General features: G+C 39.2%; 1 protein-coding gene across 8 annotated transcripts in view; it reads left to right on the top strand.

Annotated features, from left to right (window-relative positions):
• Positions 1-20,011, top strand: part of CACNA2D1 (calcium voltage-gated channel auxiliary subunit alpha2delta 1) — a 930,857-nt gene that overhangs the window by 898,639 nt on the left and 12,207 nt on the right. For all 8 annotated transcript variants that reach the window (XM_077469511.1, XM_077469509.1, XM_077469512.1 and 5 more), the window contains 5 exons: positions 1,323-1,475; positions 1,552-1,604; positions 13,267-13,322; positions 18,062-18,191; positions 18,495-18,607. In XM_077469511.1, the coding sequence (XP_077325637.1) occupies positions 1,323-1,475; positions 1,552-1,604; positions 13,267-13,322; positions 18,062-18,191; positions 18,495-18,607 (505 nt within the window). The remainder of the gene's footprint in view (positions 1-1,322; positions 1,476-1,551; positions 1,605-13,266; positions 13,323-18,061; positions 18,192-18,494; positions 18,608-20,011) is intronic.

A 20,011-nucleotide genomic window follows, 5' to 3' on the forward strand; every position in this document is an offset into this window, starting at 1 on the left:
TACTCATATATAATAAAATAAAACTCAATTAGTATAAAGAAAGTGCCAATTGTCAAAACGTATATGTGCAAAAATTGCAAGAAAAACATCTATATAAAATAGCTGATACCGTAAAAGTGCCAAGTGTCAAAATTTAAATGTGCCAATGAAAAGCCACACAAAGATATATAGCAGCAAATGAACATGGATTAATACTCTGTACAATCTATATATTTCATTGTGCAAACACTGCAAGCAGAAAAAAAAAATCCAAAAATAAATAGAAATTAAATAAAGTGCTGGTGCTTTAAATAGTTGAAAGAATCAAACAAGCAGTCCATAAAGCTGAGTGTGCAAATTCTGCCAGTGCAAACTTCAACAATATTGCAAAATCGAGTGTTGGTGCTTCATAAATCATGCAAACACAGGACTGTAATAATCCTTTCTTCCCTTCCGTCCGGTGGGGGAATGGGTGTCCTCTTACCTTACAGCTGTAAGGTTACAGCGTAACCACAATAATAATAAGGGTCTCCTTGCGTCCCCAACTGTGTTGTCCCAGGGCGGATGTACCTCATAGAGCATAGAAATGATACTTCACGGTGTAGTAATTTTGTATTTAAATTTATAAAAAAATAGCAGCAGGGTACTCACAATTTAGGAGCACAAGTAAATAGCTATGGATACATAGAACGAGCGGTGCGCTCAGGAGTCACTTCCGGTGTCTCTCTCTCTTTCCGACGCGTGTTCGTCACTATCACGTGACTTCATCAGTTCATCAGGGAACCATGGCAGTTAGGAACTTTTTCCAATAAAATCTGAAAAAAGCAAACAGGAACTAAAGTGGAGTTTCAGATAAAGAGCTAATTACATAATTCCAAACCACATTTGTTTACTATTCCAACTGTGAACGCGTTGGCAAATTAGCATTTTACACACATATGCCATACAACACAGCCAGGAAGATCATCTTCTACTTTCTGGTTTCCTTGATCATCTGCCTCCTATCTCAACAGGCGCATTGTCAAGTGAGAAAGCTGAACGTGGAGAGATGATATTAGAAGATGCATTGCTGAACCAGGAAATATGGTGTCACTTGTTTGACCCTGCTATGTGACAAATGTATACATCAAAAGATTGGCAGTACAATATTACAAATCTTGTGTCATTTACAGTAGAACACTGGACATAAATGTTTCATATATGTTTTTAGCTGTGTACCTGGATTTCCACTTGAATGCATTGCTTTTCATCTGTTTTTCCAAAGTCACTTAATTTGAAGTGAAATGTAAATGTGCATTCCTTGATGTATTTTTATCTGTTCTGTCCTTGTGTTTGCATTTTAGATTGGCAAATTTTTTGGAGAGATTGACCCAAGTCTAATGAAAAAGCTAGTTAACATTTCTGTGTATGCATTTAATAAGTCGTATGACTACCAGTCAGTGTGTGATCCAGGTGAAGAGCCAGCAAAAACAGCTGCTCCACGCTCTGTCTTTGTGGTATGTAATATCTGTGAATAATTATTAAATATATAGTAACAGCTTTATTGCATACTAAACTGAATATCTTTTGTAGCCTACAATAGCTGATATTTTAAATCTTGGATGGTGGGCTTCTGCTGCTGCTTGGTAAGTTATGCTTTCTGATATAACACTATAGAAATAAAATAAAATGAAATTAATTACTTAAAGAGTAACTCCACTTTTGTTGAGAAAAAAAAACATTCCCCTCTGATCTATGTATGTTGCAGATTCTTACCTTTTGTTATTCTAAAGAAATCCCTCTGTGTTTCTCTGTGCTCCTGTGGGAAAGTGAGTCTAATTAGAGTGGTTTCCTAATTATCAATCAGCTGTGCTCCTGGCAGGTCACTAATGAGGAAATCTACTGGGCCTGAATCCCTACAGATGTGTTACTATTGGGGGTATCTCACCAAAAAGGAATTTTTTGTTGAAGGGGATGCCTGAAATCTGACTTGTATCTTAAGCCTCGTACAGACAATCAGATTTTCAGCAGACAAAACCTCAGACTTGTGTCCGAAGGGCATTGACCAGGAACTTGTCTTGCATACAACTGGCAAGGAATTGTCAGCCAACAAACACGAACGTAGTGATGTACTAGACGTACTACGAGCCGATAAAGTGGAAGTTCAATTGTCAGACGCCACCTTTTTGGCTCCTTCTGCTAATTTCATGTTAGTAGAAGTTTGGTGAGTGTTGATTCGCGCTTTTCTTTTTGCGCTTTTCATTTCACGGTTTTCATTTCGCGCTTTTCAGTTCGTTTCTGAACAGCCGTTCATCAACCAGCCATGTTACGGAATAGGAGGAGATAACATGTTATTTATTATTGACCTTGGAGTTATTGCTTTGACCCAAGTCCAGTCCAAGAACAGGAGGAGGAGGATTTCTTGTACCAAATTGGTTGCTTTATTAATCGTGATCAATTATGTCATATGCCTTTCCTGCGGGAGCTTCAGGAAAATAATCCGGATGATTTTTGAAATTATCCCGGATGACGGACCCCTGCTTTCACCAACTCTTGGTATTGTTGACTCCCTATTTTAAGAAGCAGGACATATGCACAAGGCTTTTATTTTATTTTTTTGGTTGAAAAATTATTTGATTTGTTATATTTTTTATATATTTGGATGCATAGAATGCACTTTTTGGTTAAGTTCTATTGGCAGATAGCATGTCTAATTTGTTTTCTTTTTTTAATGCACAATAAAAAAAATTGTGGAGAATAATACTTCGCTATGTGTTCTACTTCAAATGACAGTTTGGGAGTAGGCAGTTATATTTAAAAAAATACAATGTAAAATTAACAAGGGACCATAACATAGTTGTATATTTGATCTTAAAAAGTATGGGATAATGGTGTTGTGGTAAATTGCACCAAAAAAAATAAAATAACAAACGTAAAAATTTTATTATTGATATCACTAGAAAAAAAAAAGCCTTTGAATATTCCTTTGCCATAACTCAGTATCACCAGCAAAGTATCTTCATTATTATCCCATTAAAGAAGAAGAGAATGTGCGCTGCATTTTGAGGTTTCATAATTTGCCATGTCATGACTGGTAATTCTCCATTACGAATGCTAGTTTCCAGCCTGTCCTTGCTTTCGAGCATGCGTGTTTGTACTTTGGACTTTTGTCAGATGGACTTGTGTACACACAATCGGAAAATTTGACAACAGACCGCTGTCTGTGGAAAATTTATAAGCCTGCCATCTAATATTTGTCCACGGAAAATCTGACAACAATTGTCCAATGGAGTGTACAGTACAAATGGTCGGATTTTAGGCTAACAGTCTGTCAACACACTATCGGAAAATCCAATCGTATGTACGAGGCTTTAGTGTAGACTTCTGGGAAAATCAGTGAGCCAATGGCACAAGCAGAAATAATTTTTCTGTGGGGTGTTCAGTGCACATTCTATGTACAGAACAACTCCAGGTAGCCATATTGCATTGCATTTTAAGAAAGTTAATGCAGCTGCTTGATTGAAAAGGAAAGGTAATTTTTAATAACATTCAATTACAATATGACGTAAGTCGCAATTGTATATGCTATATTATTTTTTCTTTATTTGCTATTTTTCCCCACCAAAATGGAGTTACCCTTTAGGTTTTAAGTTTTAGAGCTTAGACTTTAAAACAGGGGTAATATTTTTAGTGGTTGTCTGAAAAGGACAACTATCATAAATCACTCATCAAATATATAATATTAAAGTAAAAATGTGTAAAGTTTATTGCATATATGTACATGAGTATGTTCTTTTGATTCCATTTCATGAATTAGCATGAATTAGTAAATGGGTCTGGCATTCTGCTGGGATGAAGGACAAGGGAACGTGTTCTTTTAGGCTTCCTTCCCCAACAGCAAATATTCATTTGTTGCTACTCCATCTTAACACTGGGACTAAACAAAGAAAATTAATTAGATAAAGTTTACACAGTACTAAATACTTTCCTACCACCTCCATTTAAAAAAGCACTAGACCACTAGCACCAAGTGCAAATGCTACCACAGGAAAGAAGCAGAAATGTGTCACTGTCTTTCCTATACCCATAAATGTGAAGTATTTCTCTTGTCAAGAAAAGGAGAATGAAATATACCTTTAATGTGAAGGGACTTTTAAGGCACCATACTAACAACACAAGTCAAATAAATAAAACAATACATTTACTGAATCACATAAAAAAAAAAACTCTCCTAGTGGATAACATCATCACCACAGAGTAAAATTCAGACATATAATTTCCTAGCAAATGCTATAAAAACAAACAAATGCAGAGCAATTTTGTATCCCGCAAACAAATACAGATGCGTTTCGCAGTTCACAGCTGCTTCATCAGGGCCATTGTGGGATTGCTCTACAAAGGTAATAAAAGAAGATTTATGACAGTATACAAAAATATATAAGTGTAATGAATTCATTTTCCAGGAGCATGTTATACAAAAGTCGTTAACTGCTTACCACAGCAAATTTGAAAAGCACAAATCATCACTGACTCCTGAGATGGCACCACAAATGATCTAGTGGCCCATCCCCCTCGAAATAGAGGGGGAGGACAAGCCGAATATTGAGCCAGGTAGAGGGGAAGACAAAGGCCATGAAAGGCCACACAATACCAGCTAGGATGTAATAAAAAGATAGGCACAGTAAGTACAGCAATTCTAAGGATCATCATATAAAACATATGAAAATACCAGTACATGAATTAATAACAGAAATGGGGGAGATGAGGGACAAGGGTCACCAGATATAGTCCTTTTTCCACTAAGTTAGGACATTGTGGAGTATAGGTTACAAAAAAAAACAACTAAAGAAACTGGGTCACTAAACTGTGCCAAAGTTTAAGTGGTTAAACTAGTCTGCTCTATGCTAAGAATAGGGTAACATATGAGTATGGATTGCTCAAAAGGGGGCTCGTGCCATGGAGCTGGCACCAGACACCACGTGCAACACATACGTGCAACAGAGTGCATGTGCCCACCCACACGAAGACACAGCAACATCACAGCTGGCGTGGGCACCCAGATTACTGCTAATGCGCTTGCCTGCAAGGGAATGCTGTTGCCCGGCAACCCTGAGACAAAGGGACCACACATGGCAGGCGGGAAGATGAGTGTATACTTGCCCTACAGGGGGATGGAAACCCACCTCCTGTAGCTGGGTGCTCAAATTCCCAGCAGAACATAACCCCCCATAGGGGAAGACCAACAATGACACTATCCTAGGAGATCAGTGCATACAAAAATAAAACATACAGATAAACAACATGGCAGAAAAACCAAAATGCAAATAAAACCATTGCAAAATAGGGTAAGCATGAACATCAAACTAGGACAATGGATCACCATTAGCTATTTAACTAAGGGCTATAACTCTAGTCAGCCACTAGACAGTATATTCTCTTCATTTATATAAGCAATTATAAAAATTGATTATGGGTGCATGATTGGTAATCTGGGTGTCCGTGCTAGCTGTGATGTTGCAGAATTTTTGTGTGAGTGGGCGCATGCAATCTGTATCATATGTGGCATCTGGTGCCGGCTCCATATCACTGGCTTGGGTGGTCAGGGTGGTGACATCCCTGCTGGTGGGGCCATTTAGGGGAAGGCAGTGGCTGAGATGCGTGCTGCTTGCTTGCTCTGCTTTCTTGGCAGGATACTGCATTACCACACTACATAGGTAGGCATATTCTATCATTAATAAGTAGGACTATGTTGGGGCTTGTTGCTGTGAGGTTTAGTTCCTCTTTTTCTTTTCTACATCCCCTCCATAGAGGGTTCTTAGCATTTTGAATGCATTGTTTAAATTGTTTGAATGCATTGTTTGAAGGCAGGGCCCTCCTGTACCTATTGTGTTTACAGCGTGTAAACTTTTGGCGCTATATAAATTGTGTATAATAATAATACAATTGTTTATAGCCCTCTATTTGGGAGCAGTGGTGATTATGCTGTTGGGGCATAAATGCGTTGCTAGGACCTTACTCTCAATTATGGAGTGATGGGTTCACGGTATAGGGTCCCATGTAGACTAATTTATAACATTGTATAATTTTGATCAATGGTATAGAGCCCCCGTTGAGCAATCCATGCTCATATGTTACCCTATTCATAGTGTAGAACAGCCTAGTTTAACCACTTGAACATTGACATGGTTTAGTGACCCATTTTGACTGTTTGACTTTTTTAGTTGTTTTATTTTTTTTTATTTTTTTTTACCTATGCTCCACAATGTTCAAACCTAGTGGAGGAGGGACTGTGGCTGGTGACTCTTGTCCCTCATCTCCCCCATTTCTATATTAATTTTACTGACATTTTCATATGTTTTATATGATGATCCTTAGATTTGCGGTACTTAGTGTGCCTATCCTTTTATTACATCCTAGCTGGTATTGTGTGGCCTTTCATGGCCTTTCATGGCCTTTGACTTTCCCTCTATCTGGCTTGCTATCCAGCTTGCCCCCCTTCTGTTTCCTTGAAACCATTTGTGGCACTATCTCAGGAGTCAGTGATCATTTATGCTTTTTAAATGAGCTATGGTAGGTAGTTAACAACTTTTGTATAATACACTTCTGGGCAATGAATCCATTACATTTATGGGTTGTTTTGTATACTGTCATAAATCTTTTTCAACTTTCCAGAGAAATCCCACAATGGCCCTGATGAAGCAGTGAACTGCAAAATGCATCGCCATTTGTTAGTGAGATACAACATTGCTCTGCATGTGTTTGTGTTTATGATATTTGCTATGTAATTATATGTATGAATTTTACTCAGTGTTGATGTTGTTATCCACCAAAAAAACAAACACATTTACGTCCTTTTCTTGGGAATTTGAGTTATTGGGATATGGCACCATACGCTGACTCCCTGAGATATGGTAAACTAGATTTGTATGAAGTATTTATTTTAACCGTACAGTACAGGGCACAGGGATGTAGTCCTAGACAATGGGTTATACACAGGCTACCTGCATGTGGTTGCACACTGGCATGGAACTTTGCTAGGGCCACCACTAGTGCATGCTCATACAATCCAACCCCACCAACTCCAAGAGACTCCAGTTTATTTGCTAGTGTCCTTAGGTGGTGGACCTCTTCTTTTTGGAGAATTTTTTTCATATTTAAACCTTTCCTTTTTTTTCTTCTGATTTGATTATGCATTGACCTTGGCTATCTATTAGTTTCTAGATTGGTCACCCTTGGTGTACCCAATCTAGTGAGGTCAGCCAGGAAAAGGTGCTATTCTTGCCATGTTGTTGGAATAAGTGTAAGTAGCCGCATGGTTCAATAGTTCAATAGAGTTCCAGGGCAGTGATCCATCCCTATAGTTTCCAGACTGGAAGACCCTTCATGGGTATGCCCACCATGATGGACAAAGCCTGGAGCACATAATGGGCCTAGTGGCATTGACACAGTAAGACAGGGTTTTGTTTTCTTGTACGTTGGACCATTCTTGGCTATAGACAACCTGTAATGCTTAGCACACACTCAGATATGGGGCAGGAATGGGGAATTATTCATTTTGTTGTAATAATTTACATTATTCTTGTCTCTGACAGCTCCGTAAATTATACCTGTTTTTACATTTGGTAATATTTTCTCATCCACATCTGTCTCAGAATGGTTATGTCATTGTAACATGTCTTCTGGCTGTCCCATTCCCACCCAATATTTTGGCCAAAAATATGCATGTCATGTTTGCTGCTTTTCCTGACTCCTTCTACTACAGAGACACAGCCAAGAAACATAGTCAGCACCTGTGTATAAGTTACACCTGCATTACACCTGCTGACATACAATACCTAATTTATTTGAGTCCATTCAGAGAATACCCCACAGAGAATCCACTCACCTATCAATGCTGGATCACAGGTGCAAGGGAGCTTGGGTAAAGGGGATGAATATCATGTGCCCTGCCAATGGCCTATAGAAAAAACACAAAACACTGCTCAGGGTAATAGCTGTTCCCTTGTCCTGGTCTTATAACATTGCTCCCCTTCCCTGATTTTAGTTCCCTCTCAGGCACACATAATGCGGCCTATCTGACAAAATACGATTTTTCTGCCACTATGTATGAATTTTTGTTGGAAAACTTTTGGCACTCTTAGATCCTTCGATTTGCTTTTACAGAAGTAGATCGCTCCACCACAACATAGTCAGCCAATGTCCAAAGGACTATTCAGTTCAACCCTTCAGCTGGTCAATCAACTTTTTAAAGTCTGCACTCCAGCCCTCATGCAATCTAAAGTACCTGGATCTAAACTTGGACACAACCCAAGCCATAATTTTCTTTCCTCCAGGAAAGATAGCCTTCTTAAGGTCCCATATGCAGACCTTAAGATCCAAAATACACTGCTTAGCTTTTTTTCTGCAGGAGGGTTATCAGTTATGGTTTCACTCCAAGAGTCTTCAACTCAAAAGTCTGACCTCGTGGAACAAACAGATCCACTCTCTGGATTGTCCTATGTAACTATCCAGCAAGACGATTCTCCCCGACATGATGGATCTCCAATTTTGTACTGGATTAATAAAAGGCATCCCTTCCAATGCTGTGGATAGTTAATAGACATGTGCAATTCAACTTGGTCTGAATATAAATTCAGACACATTTTTGGTTATTTGGAGATTCACATGTACAATATCTGAATCTCCGAATGAAATAATAATGAATTTAGTTGAAATTAGTTTAATTTCATTTTATTGAAATTAGTTTAATTTCATTTTATATATTAGTTTTCTAATGAATTCCAAATATTCTGAGTGAAAAATGATCGACTGATTCAAATTGTGTGTGAAGAATAGTTGTTTGTTAAGGAGATTGCCAGGAACCCAGCCTTCACATCCTTAAGGGCACTTTCACACTGGGGTGGGGGCAGCAGCGGTAAAGCGGCGCTATTTTTAGTGACTCTTTACAGTCATTTTAGCAACACTTTTGGACACTAGCGGGGTGCTTTTAACCCCTGCTAGCGGCTGATAAAGGGATCAGTAGTTCTCGCAAAGTGCAAAGAGTTTTTCAGGCGCATCGCCGGCGCTTCCCATTGATTTCAATGGGCAGGGGCGCTTTAGGAGCAGTGTATGCACCGCTCATGAAGTGCCTCAAAGATGCTGCTTGAAGGACTTTTTTTTAACATCCCGCAAGCGCACCACCCCAATGTGAAAGGACTCTAGCTTTCACACTGGAGTGACAGGTGAGGAGCTTTACAGGCCCTATTTTTAGCACTAAAATGCCTGTAAAGCACCTCAGTGTGAAAGTAGCCTAACAACCGATGGATCAGCAGCAGGCTTCTCCACTGACAGCTGAAATGTAAACAAAAGAATGCCAAAAGTAAAAAAATCTGAGAAAAAACAGCATGGGTTCCATCCCCAATCCATTCCTTTGTGTCTGGTATGGATTTTAAGTAGAACCCATGGCAATTATTTTTTTTAAAAAGCAGTGCAGCGGGCATCATCATTGGATTGAATCTACACTGGGGGATTTTTTTTTAAAATAAAGGACTTGACAAAAACTGTTGTGTCTTTACTATTTTTCACACTGTCTTGATAAATGGGTAGGGGTGCCCATACTCCTTCACATGGGAGGCCAGGATCTGGGAGACCCTTTATTAAAGAAGACTTTATGATTCCGATAAACACCACACCTGCATAGCACCACAACCACCGGTCAGGGTTGTGAGGAAGAGGAACTTGTCCCCATCAACATGGGGACAAGGTGCTTTTGAGTGGAAAGGGCAGAGCTCCCCCGACCCAAAACACCCCCTCATGTTGACCTGGCCTGGTATGGTTCAGGAGGGGGGGCACTTGCTTCTCCTGGCCCTTCCCTGGCATGCCAGGCTGCATGCTCGGATAAGGTTCTGGTATGGATTTTGGGGGCATCACGCCATTTTTTTGGCATGTGGTTACCCTTAAAAGTCATACCATACCCAAAAGGATCAATTTTTTTTTAAATTGTTCATTGCGCCATTCTTTTTTTAAAAAAAACAATATATGGTGCTGTGCTCCAAATATTTAAAGTGCTAATGTGATCATTAAAGTGCTAACTATACAGAATCATAAACATACAGGTGGCTATAACAAATATCAAAGATTCCAAATAACATAAATAAAGTGCAATAACATAAGAAATCTGCTATACAATCAAAGAGTCCATAAAATCCACATAATAAAGTATAAGTTCAAGTGCAAAAATTGGATACAAATATGTGTAAATATGAAGGTTGATATATAAAGAGTTTAAAAAGTCTTCAGAGAAGGGTGCTGGTGATTAAAGTGCTCTGTCACATCCAATAGTAGTGACAAAGGTGACTGGGTGATTTTTATCGTCAGTGTGCTTGCATGACTTCATCATGAAGTCACGTGATGGTGATGCCACACATAGGAACATACAGACACCGGAAGTGACATTTTGAGTACGAGCTCGGCAATCATTTTGTTTTATCCTGTTCACACTGTTTTTATGTGAGTACCGCAGTACACTTTTACTTTTAATAAATATGCCAGCTTGATATACTTCCTTATTGGAACTTCCTCTCTCTCCTTTCCTCCCGGTTTGCCTGACACACACTGCCCTGAGAGGCAAGTTTGTGGCTGTAGAAAGCAAAGCACACAGATTACCACTACTGGGCTGTTGACAGTTGGGAACTGATGAGGACATACATCCAGAGATACCGCTTGTGCCTGGTTACTATTAATGCTGTTTAGCACACGGAAGATAAAAATCACCCAGTTGTCACCTTTGTCACCACTGTTTGATGCAACACAATATTTTAAGCACCAGCACCCTTCTCTGAAGACTTTTTAAACTCTTTATATATTAACTTTTCACCAAAAGAAAGCTCTGTTTGTGGGAAAAAAGGACATCAACTTTGGTTGGGGCAAGGCGTTACACGACCAGTTAAAGCGATGCAGTGGCATTTGGCAAAAAATAGCCTGGTCAGGAAGTGGGTAAATCCCATGGTCTATGATTATGGCCCTGTGCCCTGTACTGTAGGATTAAGATACAGAGAATTGTGACTTACCTGTAAATTCCTTATGTTGGAGTACTGTGCAGGACATGGGGCCCTACCTCATGCCTATGGTCACTATTGCTTACCAAAATACTGGAGTCCCATAACATGGGTGGGGTTTTATGAGCATGCTCTAGAGGCAGCCCTGGCATGATTCTTTACCAGTGTCTAATCACCTGAAGATAGCCTGCATTGCCTATGACTACAACTCCTGCAATGTACTCAAGATAAGGAATTTACAGATAAGTCAAAATTCTGTTTTTTGCATGGTAAGGGAGCAAAGGAAATATAACCGTGTAGTGATGGGTAAGGGGGCATTAGACGTAGCCTGTTGCTTTCTCTTACATGGTCAAAGCACAGGTTCACTGATGTTTTATTATCTGGGACTATAAATATGTCCATATATGAAAAGACACTATTGTGCGATATAAGCAGTCAACAGAAAATCTGTTCTATTATTCTCTGCTTATATCAGCAACACAAGTATTTCTAAAAATCAGAATGCTGTATGCATGATCAGTTCTTTCTTAAAAACTTGTGGGTCTAAATCAAACAACCAAACATGACCCTGAGTGGAAATTGTGCAGAAAAGACCTGAAAGCTGATGTAAAAGATAAAAGCCTTTAAAAGACAATTCCACATTTTCTAAACAGATGAATGTACATATATATTTTCTACCTAAGTCATTACTTTAATTAATTTAGTTAAAATTGCCTTAACATTATACTTTGGGCACTTTGGTTTTCTACATTTTTAAAAGTTCAAATGTCTCTTCATATACTTGTAGCATCCTGTGAGCATGTGTCTGAAAAGATTCATGCATCCACTTCAGTAGAATGTTCATGTATGGTGAGGTACTTTCAAAAAAAGTACTAAGAATAAAGGAATGTCAGGACATTCCTTCTCTTATAATAACACAATGGGGTTGATTTACTAAAGGCAAATAAGCTGTGCACTTGGCAAAGAGCAGTTGCTCTAGAGCTTAGTATATGAGCAGAAGCTCTGCTGACTTCCATCATCCATGTGCAAGCAAAAATTGTGTTTTTTGAATATACCTTGTATGTGATTGGGTATTCTTTGCAAAGTGAATCTTTACCTAATTTACTAAGTTCTGGAGCACTGCTCTGATGCAACTGCATTTTGCAAAGTGCACAGTCTATGTGCCTTTAGTAAACCAACCCCTTAGACTGATCAGGAAGATCTTATAACTTGGTTTAGGAAAGTGTGTTGGAAGACCTATATCAATAGCTTCAAAACAGAGTAAGGAAATAGTCAACAGTAAGGTTTGTTCAGATACTCACAGTTTATCTGTAGTGGACAGTAAAAATGTGATTCCAAAACTACACTTAATTTATTTTACCAGTGTTCAGATAGCACACGTTATTACTAAATTACGAAATCTTTACTAAATCAATATTTCTAAATTACTAAAACCACACACTAACTAGATCTGCATTTGCTGCAGAATTGGAACTTAGAAGCAGAACATAATCCAGTAAGGCAAAACTTGATATACTGTAGAGCTGTTACTGTTGATTTGTGACTTAGGGCTTCTGACTAAATCACCATGTGGCTGACAGCTCAATAATCCCCCCTTAAACTTTGATCTGCTATGCTTCTCACTCAAAAAAAAAAAATACATTTAGCTTTAACCTGTGATAAACTTTAGGCCCCTTTCACACTGGGGCGTCAGCGGTAAAGCGTCGCTATTTTTAGCTGCGCTTTACCATAGTTTTTGCAGGGGTTTTCGCCCGCTAGTGAGGTGGTTTTAACCCCTGCTAGCGGCCGAAAAAGGGTTAAAATGATCCACAAAGCGCCGCTGCAGTGGCGCTTTGCCGGCGGTTCAGCAGCGGTGCCCCTTCAGTTCAATGGGCAGGAGCGTATACACAACTCCTTCACCACTCCAAAGATGCTACTTGCAGGAGTTTTTTTTAACATCCTGCTAGCGCCTCCGGCTTTCACACTGGAAAGACAGGAGAGGCACTTTACAGGCGCTATGCAGGTGCTATTTTTAGCACTGTAGCACCTGTAAAGCGCCTCCGTGTGAAAGGGGTCTTATTGTTATCAGAGAAACATATACAGCTTTTTAAGGAGGAACACCTGCCAAATATTATGATGTAATACAGAGTACAGTACATTCTATGGGAGCACATATAACGACTCTTTACTTGGTGTTTACTGATAATGCAACACATGTTAATGTTATGATTGAAAATTGTATGTTTAACTGAAAAGTGAAAGTGGAAATACTAATCAATGGTTTATACCTTAGGTCTATATTACAGCAGTTATTATGGAGTCTTACCTTACCACACTTTAATGAGGCTGGTATGTTGGAATATTTTATATGTATTATTATTTTATATTCATCTACTAAATTGTTAATATTTTTTAGTTTTTAAAGGATGCATAGTTGAACTCTTAAAGGCTAAGTTTACCTTTGTTCCCTTTTTTTATTTTCAAAATTCCAGCTCCCCTATGTTCCAATGTACATGGACAGACTTTAACTCATGACACAGGAAGAAGTTGACCAGCTGTTGATTCAAGTTGTTTGCTAATGAGATCAGCTGGTCAGCTCCTGTCATGACCTAAAGTCTGTCCAGGAAGTAAGGCAGAAGTAATCGAGCAGTGTGTTTAACCACTTCAATACAAAATATATTCTGGTACTTGTGCTGAGTATGACAATAGCACGTGTGGGAGACTTTTGCACAGCCAGGCCACATAGAGAGGCCCAACATGCAGGGAGCACCATCAGGCGTTCTAGGAGCATAAATTACACATTTTGTTTTCTGACAATCTATCACACTTTTGAAGGTCCTGGAGCATCAGGGCAATGGAAACTCCCACAAAATTATCCCATTTTGAAAAGAAACACCCCAACGTATATTCTATGAGGCATGGGCTGGTGACAGGTACTCGGGTACTCTTATGAGCTGGTGACAGGTACTCAGGTACTCTGATGGGCTGGTGACGGGTACTCTGGGTACTCTGATGGGCTGGTGACTGGTACTCTGGGTACTCTGATGAGCTGGAGACAGGTACTTGGGTACTTGGATGGGCTGGTGACAGGTAGTCAGGTACTCTGGTGGACTGGTGAAAGGTACTCGGGTACTCTGATGAGCTGGTGACAGGTACCCGAGTACTCTGGTGGGCTGGTGACAGGTACTTTGGTACTCTGATGGTCTGGTGACAGGTACTCGGGTACTCTGATGATCTGGTGATAGGTACTCGGGTACTCTGATGGAATAGTGACAGGTACTCAGGTACTGTGATGGGCTGGTGACAGGTACTCTGATGCTTGTGACATGTACTCTGGGGCTGGCGACAGGTACTCTGATGCTGGTGACAGGTACTCTGGGGCTGGTGACAGGTACTATTAAGGGCTGTGACAGGTACCCTTTATTCGTGGGGCAATCAGGGGGCAGATCACTGTACTGTACCATTTTCTTCTTCCAGGTCTCCTCCTCACACACTGAGGAGGAGAACCTGGAAATGGCAATACAGCTGTTTGTTGACATTTGTGACTGGCTGTGATTGGACATAGCTGGTCACATGGTAAAGTGTCAATTTCATTGGCTCTTTACCCTGATTGGGTATGGGCTGTGCCTTGGGGGACACACCTCTTTCCAGATCGCCATGCTGCATGCCCCCAGGGGAGCTCATGAGTGGCAATCACGAGCACAACACATGTGACTGGCTGTGATTGGACACAGCCGGTTACATGGTAAAAAGACCATTTAATTGGCTCTTTACCCTGATCAGGATGGGCTGTGTCCGAGGGACATGCCTCATCCCTGATCGCCATGCTGGGGCCCCCCCGGGGGCTCACAGGAGCGGCGAGAACCGGAGGACGTCATATGACGTTCACCCGGAGGGAGCAGATGTTCCTGCAGGTGTCATTTTACAATGGCCCAATATGGAAGTGGTTAAACAGCTATGAAGAAAGTGAGGTAAGCCTGTGTAGAATTAATGTAAAGCTGTTTTATTTTTGCAAATAAGTATATTAATACTGTGTTGGTACATAGCGGAGATGGAATTTTGAAAAAAAAGGGTAAATAAAGGTGAACATGGCCTTTAAACCCAACTCTGGGCTTTCCCCTTCTCAAAGGACTCTCCACTTGAGGCTGCCGAACTGTGGGATTTATTCTTATACTTACCTATTCCAGAAGTCTTTAGACCAGTATAGTGATGCTTGGGGCCCTTTTCCTCTTCTGGTCTTCTCCTTGCATTCTCAAGGATGCAAAGAGCAGTGTTAACCTGATGATCCCTCTGTATTATTACACTTTGAGTACAGAATTATTACACTTTGAGTAGAACCCCCAACCCAATAAGAAGTTCATGGCTCCCTTTGCTCACGGTATGTTCTCATTTTTTTACTTGAATGATGCCCAGCATCGTTCAACCAAAAAGACTAATGCCCTGTACACACGATCGGACCTTCCGACGGAAAACGTGCGATCGGATCATGTTGTCTGAAAATCCGATTGTGTGTGGGCTCCATTGGACTTTTTCCGTCAGAATTTCCGACACACAAACGTTGAGAGCTGGATCTAAACTTTTCTGACAATAAAATCTGATCGTTTAAATTTCAATAGTGTGTAGACAATTCTGACGGACAAAGTGCCACGCATGCTCAGAATAAATTACGAGATGAAAGCTATTGGCTACTGGCCCATTAATAGCCCCGTTGTACATGTTCTACGTCACCGCGCTCAGAACGATCGGATTTTCCGTCAACTTTGTGCGACCATGTGTGTGCTAGACAAGTTTGGGCCAAAATCCGTCTGACAAAATTTGACGGATTTTGTCATCGGAAGGTACGACCATGTGTACAGGGCATAAGGGCATCTTGTGATATATTGTGGAGGGCAGCACTGGAGAGAAGGGGAGTATTAAAGCTGTTGCATGATTTTTTTATTTAATATTCCATTGAAATAAAAAAAGAGTAGTCCAAAGTTGGAAAGCATTACCTATAATATAAATAATCACAGTGTATGTATTTAAGAAAACAGCTCCTTTATTGCACATTATTATTTTGATCATGTTACCCAAAACCCAGTGTTCATTGTCATAAATACTCATATTCTTTGTGATCAAATCTCTTTATAAGCATTTATATAGCAGGTGATATTTCTGTCTTCTGTTACAGACACATAGGGGTTGATTTTCTAAAAGCAATAAAAATAAAATGCCTGCACATGATTGGATGATGGAAGTCAACAGAGCTTTACCTCATTCACTAATGCCGTGTACACACGACCGGACTTTTCGACAGCAAAGGTCAGACGGAACGAATCAGTCAGACAATTCAGTTGTGTGTTGGCTTAGTCGGACCTTTGCTGTCCAAAAATCTGACGGAAAGCCACAGATGGGCTCTGGTGGCAAGAAAGCGCCCTGAGGCGATTCAGTTCGCATAGGTAGCGCTATACAAGTCACTCACTTTAGAAATAGAACATGTTTCAAATTTTTGCTGTTGGAACCCCGCCGGACCCAGTTCCTAATGAGAAATCCATTCGTGTGTATGCTAGTTTGACAGACAAAAACCGATGCTAGGGAAGCTATTGGCTAATGGCTATGAACTTCCTTATTCTAGTCCGGTCGTACATCATCACGTTCAAATCCATCGGACTTTGCTGTGATTGTGTGTGGCCAAGTCTGTTCATTCGGAAAGTCTGCCGGAACTCTGCCGAAAGTCGGGAAGACCGTCGGACCCAGTCCGTCTAAAAGTCTGGTCGTGTGTATGCAGAATTCACTAAAAAAAAAAATTCATTTGCAAAGTGAACAGGCTATTTTCCATTAGTAAATCAACCCCATATTGTTCATTTGTACAGTTTATTAATTCAAATGGCACTTCATTTTTACTGTTATACTTCAATAAAACACAAAGTGCAATGCAATTTAGCATTACAGGAAATCAAAGCAGCTATTAAGTGGAATTTTGAAAAGTTCATACTGAAATGTGATGAAACTCATATGTTCTTACAAAGCTCCATATCGGTAACATATTGAACAATATCCTTGAAGCAATTTGTAACAATATCGCTTGGCTTTAATAGGTGTCCTAAGGGAAACTACTGATGAATGCAACCAAGCCAAAGACAACAACATGTAGGACATAGCATAGCCAAACTTGTTATAAGAAGTCTGCAGATAGACATGAGTCTACATGAGTCCTATACACAGTATACTGTATATGTGTATGTATATATATATATATATATATATATATATATACGTATTCACTTGAAATATATATACATATACAGTATATACTGTATATATATGTATATATATATATATATATATATATATATATATATATATATATATATATATATATATAGAAATGCAGTCTTTTTACCATGGTGTTCATTGTTACTGTTACATATGCATTTTACGTAGCGCTTTACATATAGATCTATTAGCAAAGGTCTCTTAACGTTATATACTGTATATATATTTCTAGTGATTTCAAAAACAATTACATTAAATCTTTTACACATTTTAAAGTGGAACTCAAGCCATCATTGTATCTATTGTTTTGAATAAACAGTTAGAAACTCTGTCTGGCTGCTTCAGGATTGGCTGACAGTGATAATCAAAACAGAAAGTAGGTGAATTCTCTTTAGTTGGTATACAGATAGTGATCATTTTTAATACAGTTGAGATTTTGGCAAAAAAGCTACAGAAAGTAAGAAAGAATCTTAATCAGGAAACATCAATAAAGCCTAACAATGCCTGTGAATAGCCCCACTCTATTAGTATTATTATACAAGATTTATATAGTGCCAACAGTTTGCGCAGAGTTTTACAGTAGGGCAAATGGTACAGTTACAGTACAATACAGGAGGAATTAGGAAGCCTTCTACTTAGAGTTTACAACCTAGAAGGGATACCTGTACTTGTCCTCTATAGTTTATTAAAATGACTTCATATTCTATACTACCATGATAATACAATTACAAGTATTGCAGAACTTGTAAATGCAGGCTAAGTCCTTAAATGTTATTACTTTACATATCTTCTACTATTACTTACTTTACTTATTACTTATTCTTGTCTTTTAGCTGAATTTGATGATGATGACTTTTCTTCCATTATGTCGAAGCAGAGCTGTATCACCGAACAAACCCAATATTTTTTTGAAAATGACAACAGATCTTTTAGTGGATATTTAGACTGTGTCAACTGCACAAGGTAAACCTTTTTTGGTTTGGAAAAAGGATACTGTTTGTTACGCAATTCATATCTGTTTTTCCAACTTTACCCTTCGGAAGTAATAAGATCTGATCACAGCTGACCATACATTTGTAATGTTTAAGTTATTGCCACATTGTAAGCATGTCCTTCACTATATTGATAGATGCCATGTCCTTCACTATATTGAAACTGGACATCAGCATGTCTCATGGGCTTGGAGCACAGTAGTTTGACTGTGATTTGCTAAAGCTCTGTACACTTTTTTTTGTTGTAACATTTTGCTTTGATGCTTTCTTTCAGAATCTACCATGTTGAAAAGCTTGTCAACACCAATTTGCTTTTCATAATAGTAGACAGTCATCGCACATGTGATGCTTGTGATCAGCAACCTCTAATACAAGCAGAACAACGCTGTATCCTTTAATTATAAATGCACATTTTTGAACAACTAAACCAGCAATGGAGTATATTTTTTGCCAAAGGGATAGTACTATTTTGTCTTATTATTACAAATGAAAATATTTAAAAAAATAGGCAGGGTAAGTTGAACAACAAAGAGATATAAAAGCTACACATTGTTGCAACTCTGCAATCATGAAAGGTATTTTTTTAAATAAGAGCAGAGTATGTACCTGAATTTGACATTGTGTCAGCCTATTGCAGTTCTTGTACAGCAGAGCTTAGAGAGAGGGATGGGGAAGCAACACAAAGGAGCCAGTCAGGAGTGCTGAAGTGCAAGGAACATTTTAATTGGAAAAGAGAGCAGAAAAAAATTAGCTCACAAGTGTGCTGCTTCTGTTTTTATTGTCCAGTCACAGGTTGGGGAAGGAAAAGACATGTACAGTAAGTTTTACTTAAATACATCAGATAAATGTATGTTGTCCCCCCTGCCTGGCAGGTCTGTGCTGTGCGGCAGAGGTGTAAAAATCACAGGACTGGGTAGACAGAATTACAAATTATTTTGGCAATAAAATGGATCCAATATAGGTATTTAATTTGTGTATTTAGCTGTATGTCTGTCAACTTTAAAAAAATGTAAGTAGCCTTAAAGTGTTACGAAGCCCAGGACCCTGCATTCACTATATGGGGTCTCCCACAGTGCAAAGAACATGGAAATGCAATTATTTTAGTAAATATAAACTGCTAAACACCTTTTCTCATCGGCAGTATATAGCATTCATGTGACTTCTATCATATTTCTGACTGAGCACTAGTTAAAGCTTGTAGGAGGAGTTTTCATTCTGCTTTGACTGTCCTATGAGGCTGCATGACCCCTGAGCCTCTGTCTGGACAGTGCTGATTGGCCCTGTGTTGATAACATGCACCCTCCCAAAAAAAAAAATCTCTAGCAATGCACACCAAACTGACAAACTGAGCATGTGCAGGGTGCCTCCTAGGGCGCTGTACTAACATCAAATGGATTGGGGACAGTAAAAGAAGGGGGGAATCAGAGGAGACAGGATCAAACAGCCTTTCTACACAATGCAGTGGATTTACCCCTTAGGTTCCACAGTGAGTATAACAAGCATGTTTTACTGCATATACAGACTGATTTTACTCTTGTGGGTTTAGTAACACTTTAATGATGTTGAAATTCCTTTGTATTACTGTTGTTTGATAAAGGCAATATGATTTTACACAATAATACATAATATTCAAGCTATTAAGCCCCTTTACATTCAGTAATTACATTTTAAATTGCATGTTGTTTAAACAATTATGGAATTTAAGTAGAGAATATATGCAGCTTGATTACCACATGTTTACTAGTAGATGGTGGAGTTGGATGCAACTGATAGGAGTAGTAGGTCCCCTGA

The sequence above is a fragment of the Lithobates pipiens genome, unplaced genomic scaffold (assembly GCF_037356315.1).
Source record: "Lithobates pipiens isolate NorthernLeopardFrog02 unplaced genomic scaffold, aLitPip1_a1.2 Scaffold_8, whole genome shotgun sequence".
Classification (NCBI taxonomy): Eukaryota; Metazoa; Chordata; class Amphibia; order Anura; family Ranidae; genus Lithobates; species Lithobates pipiens.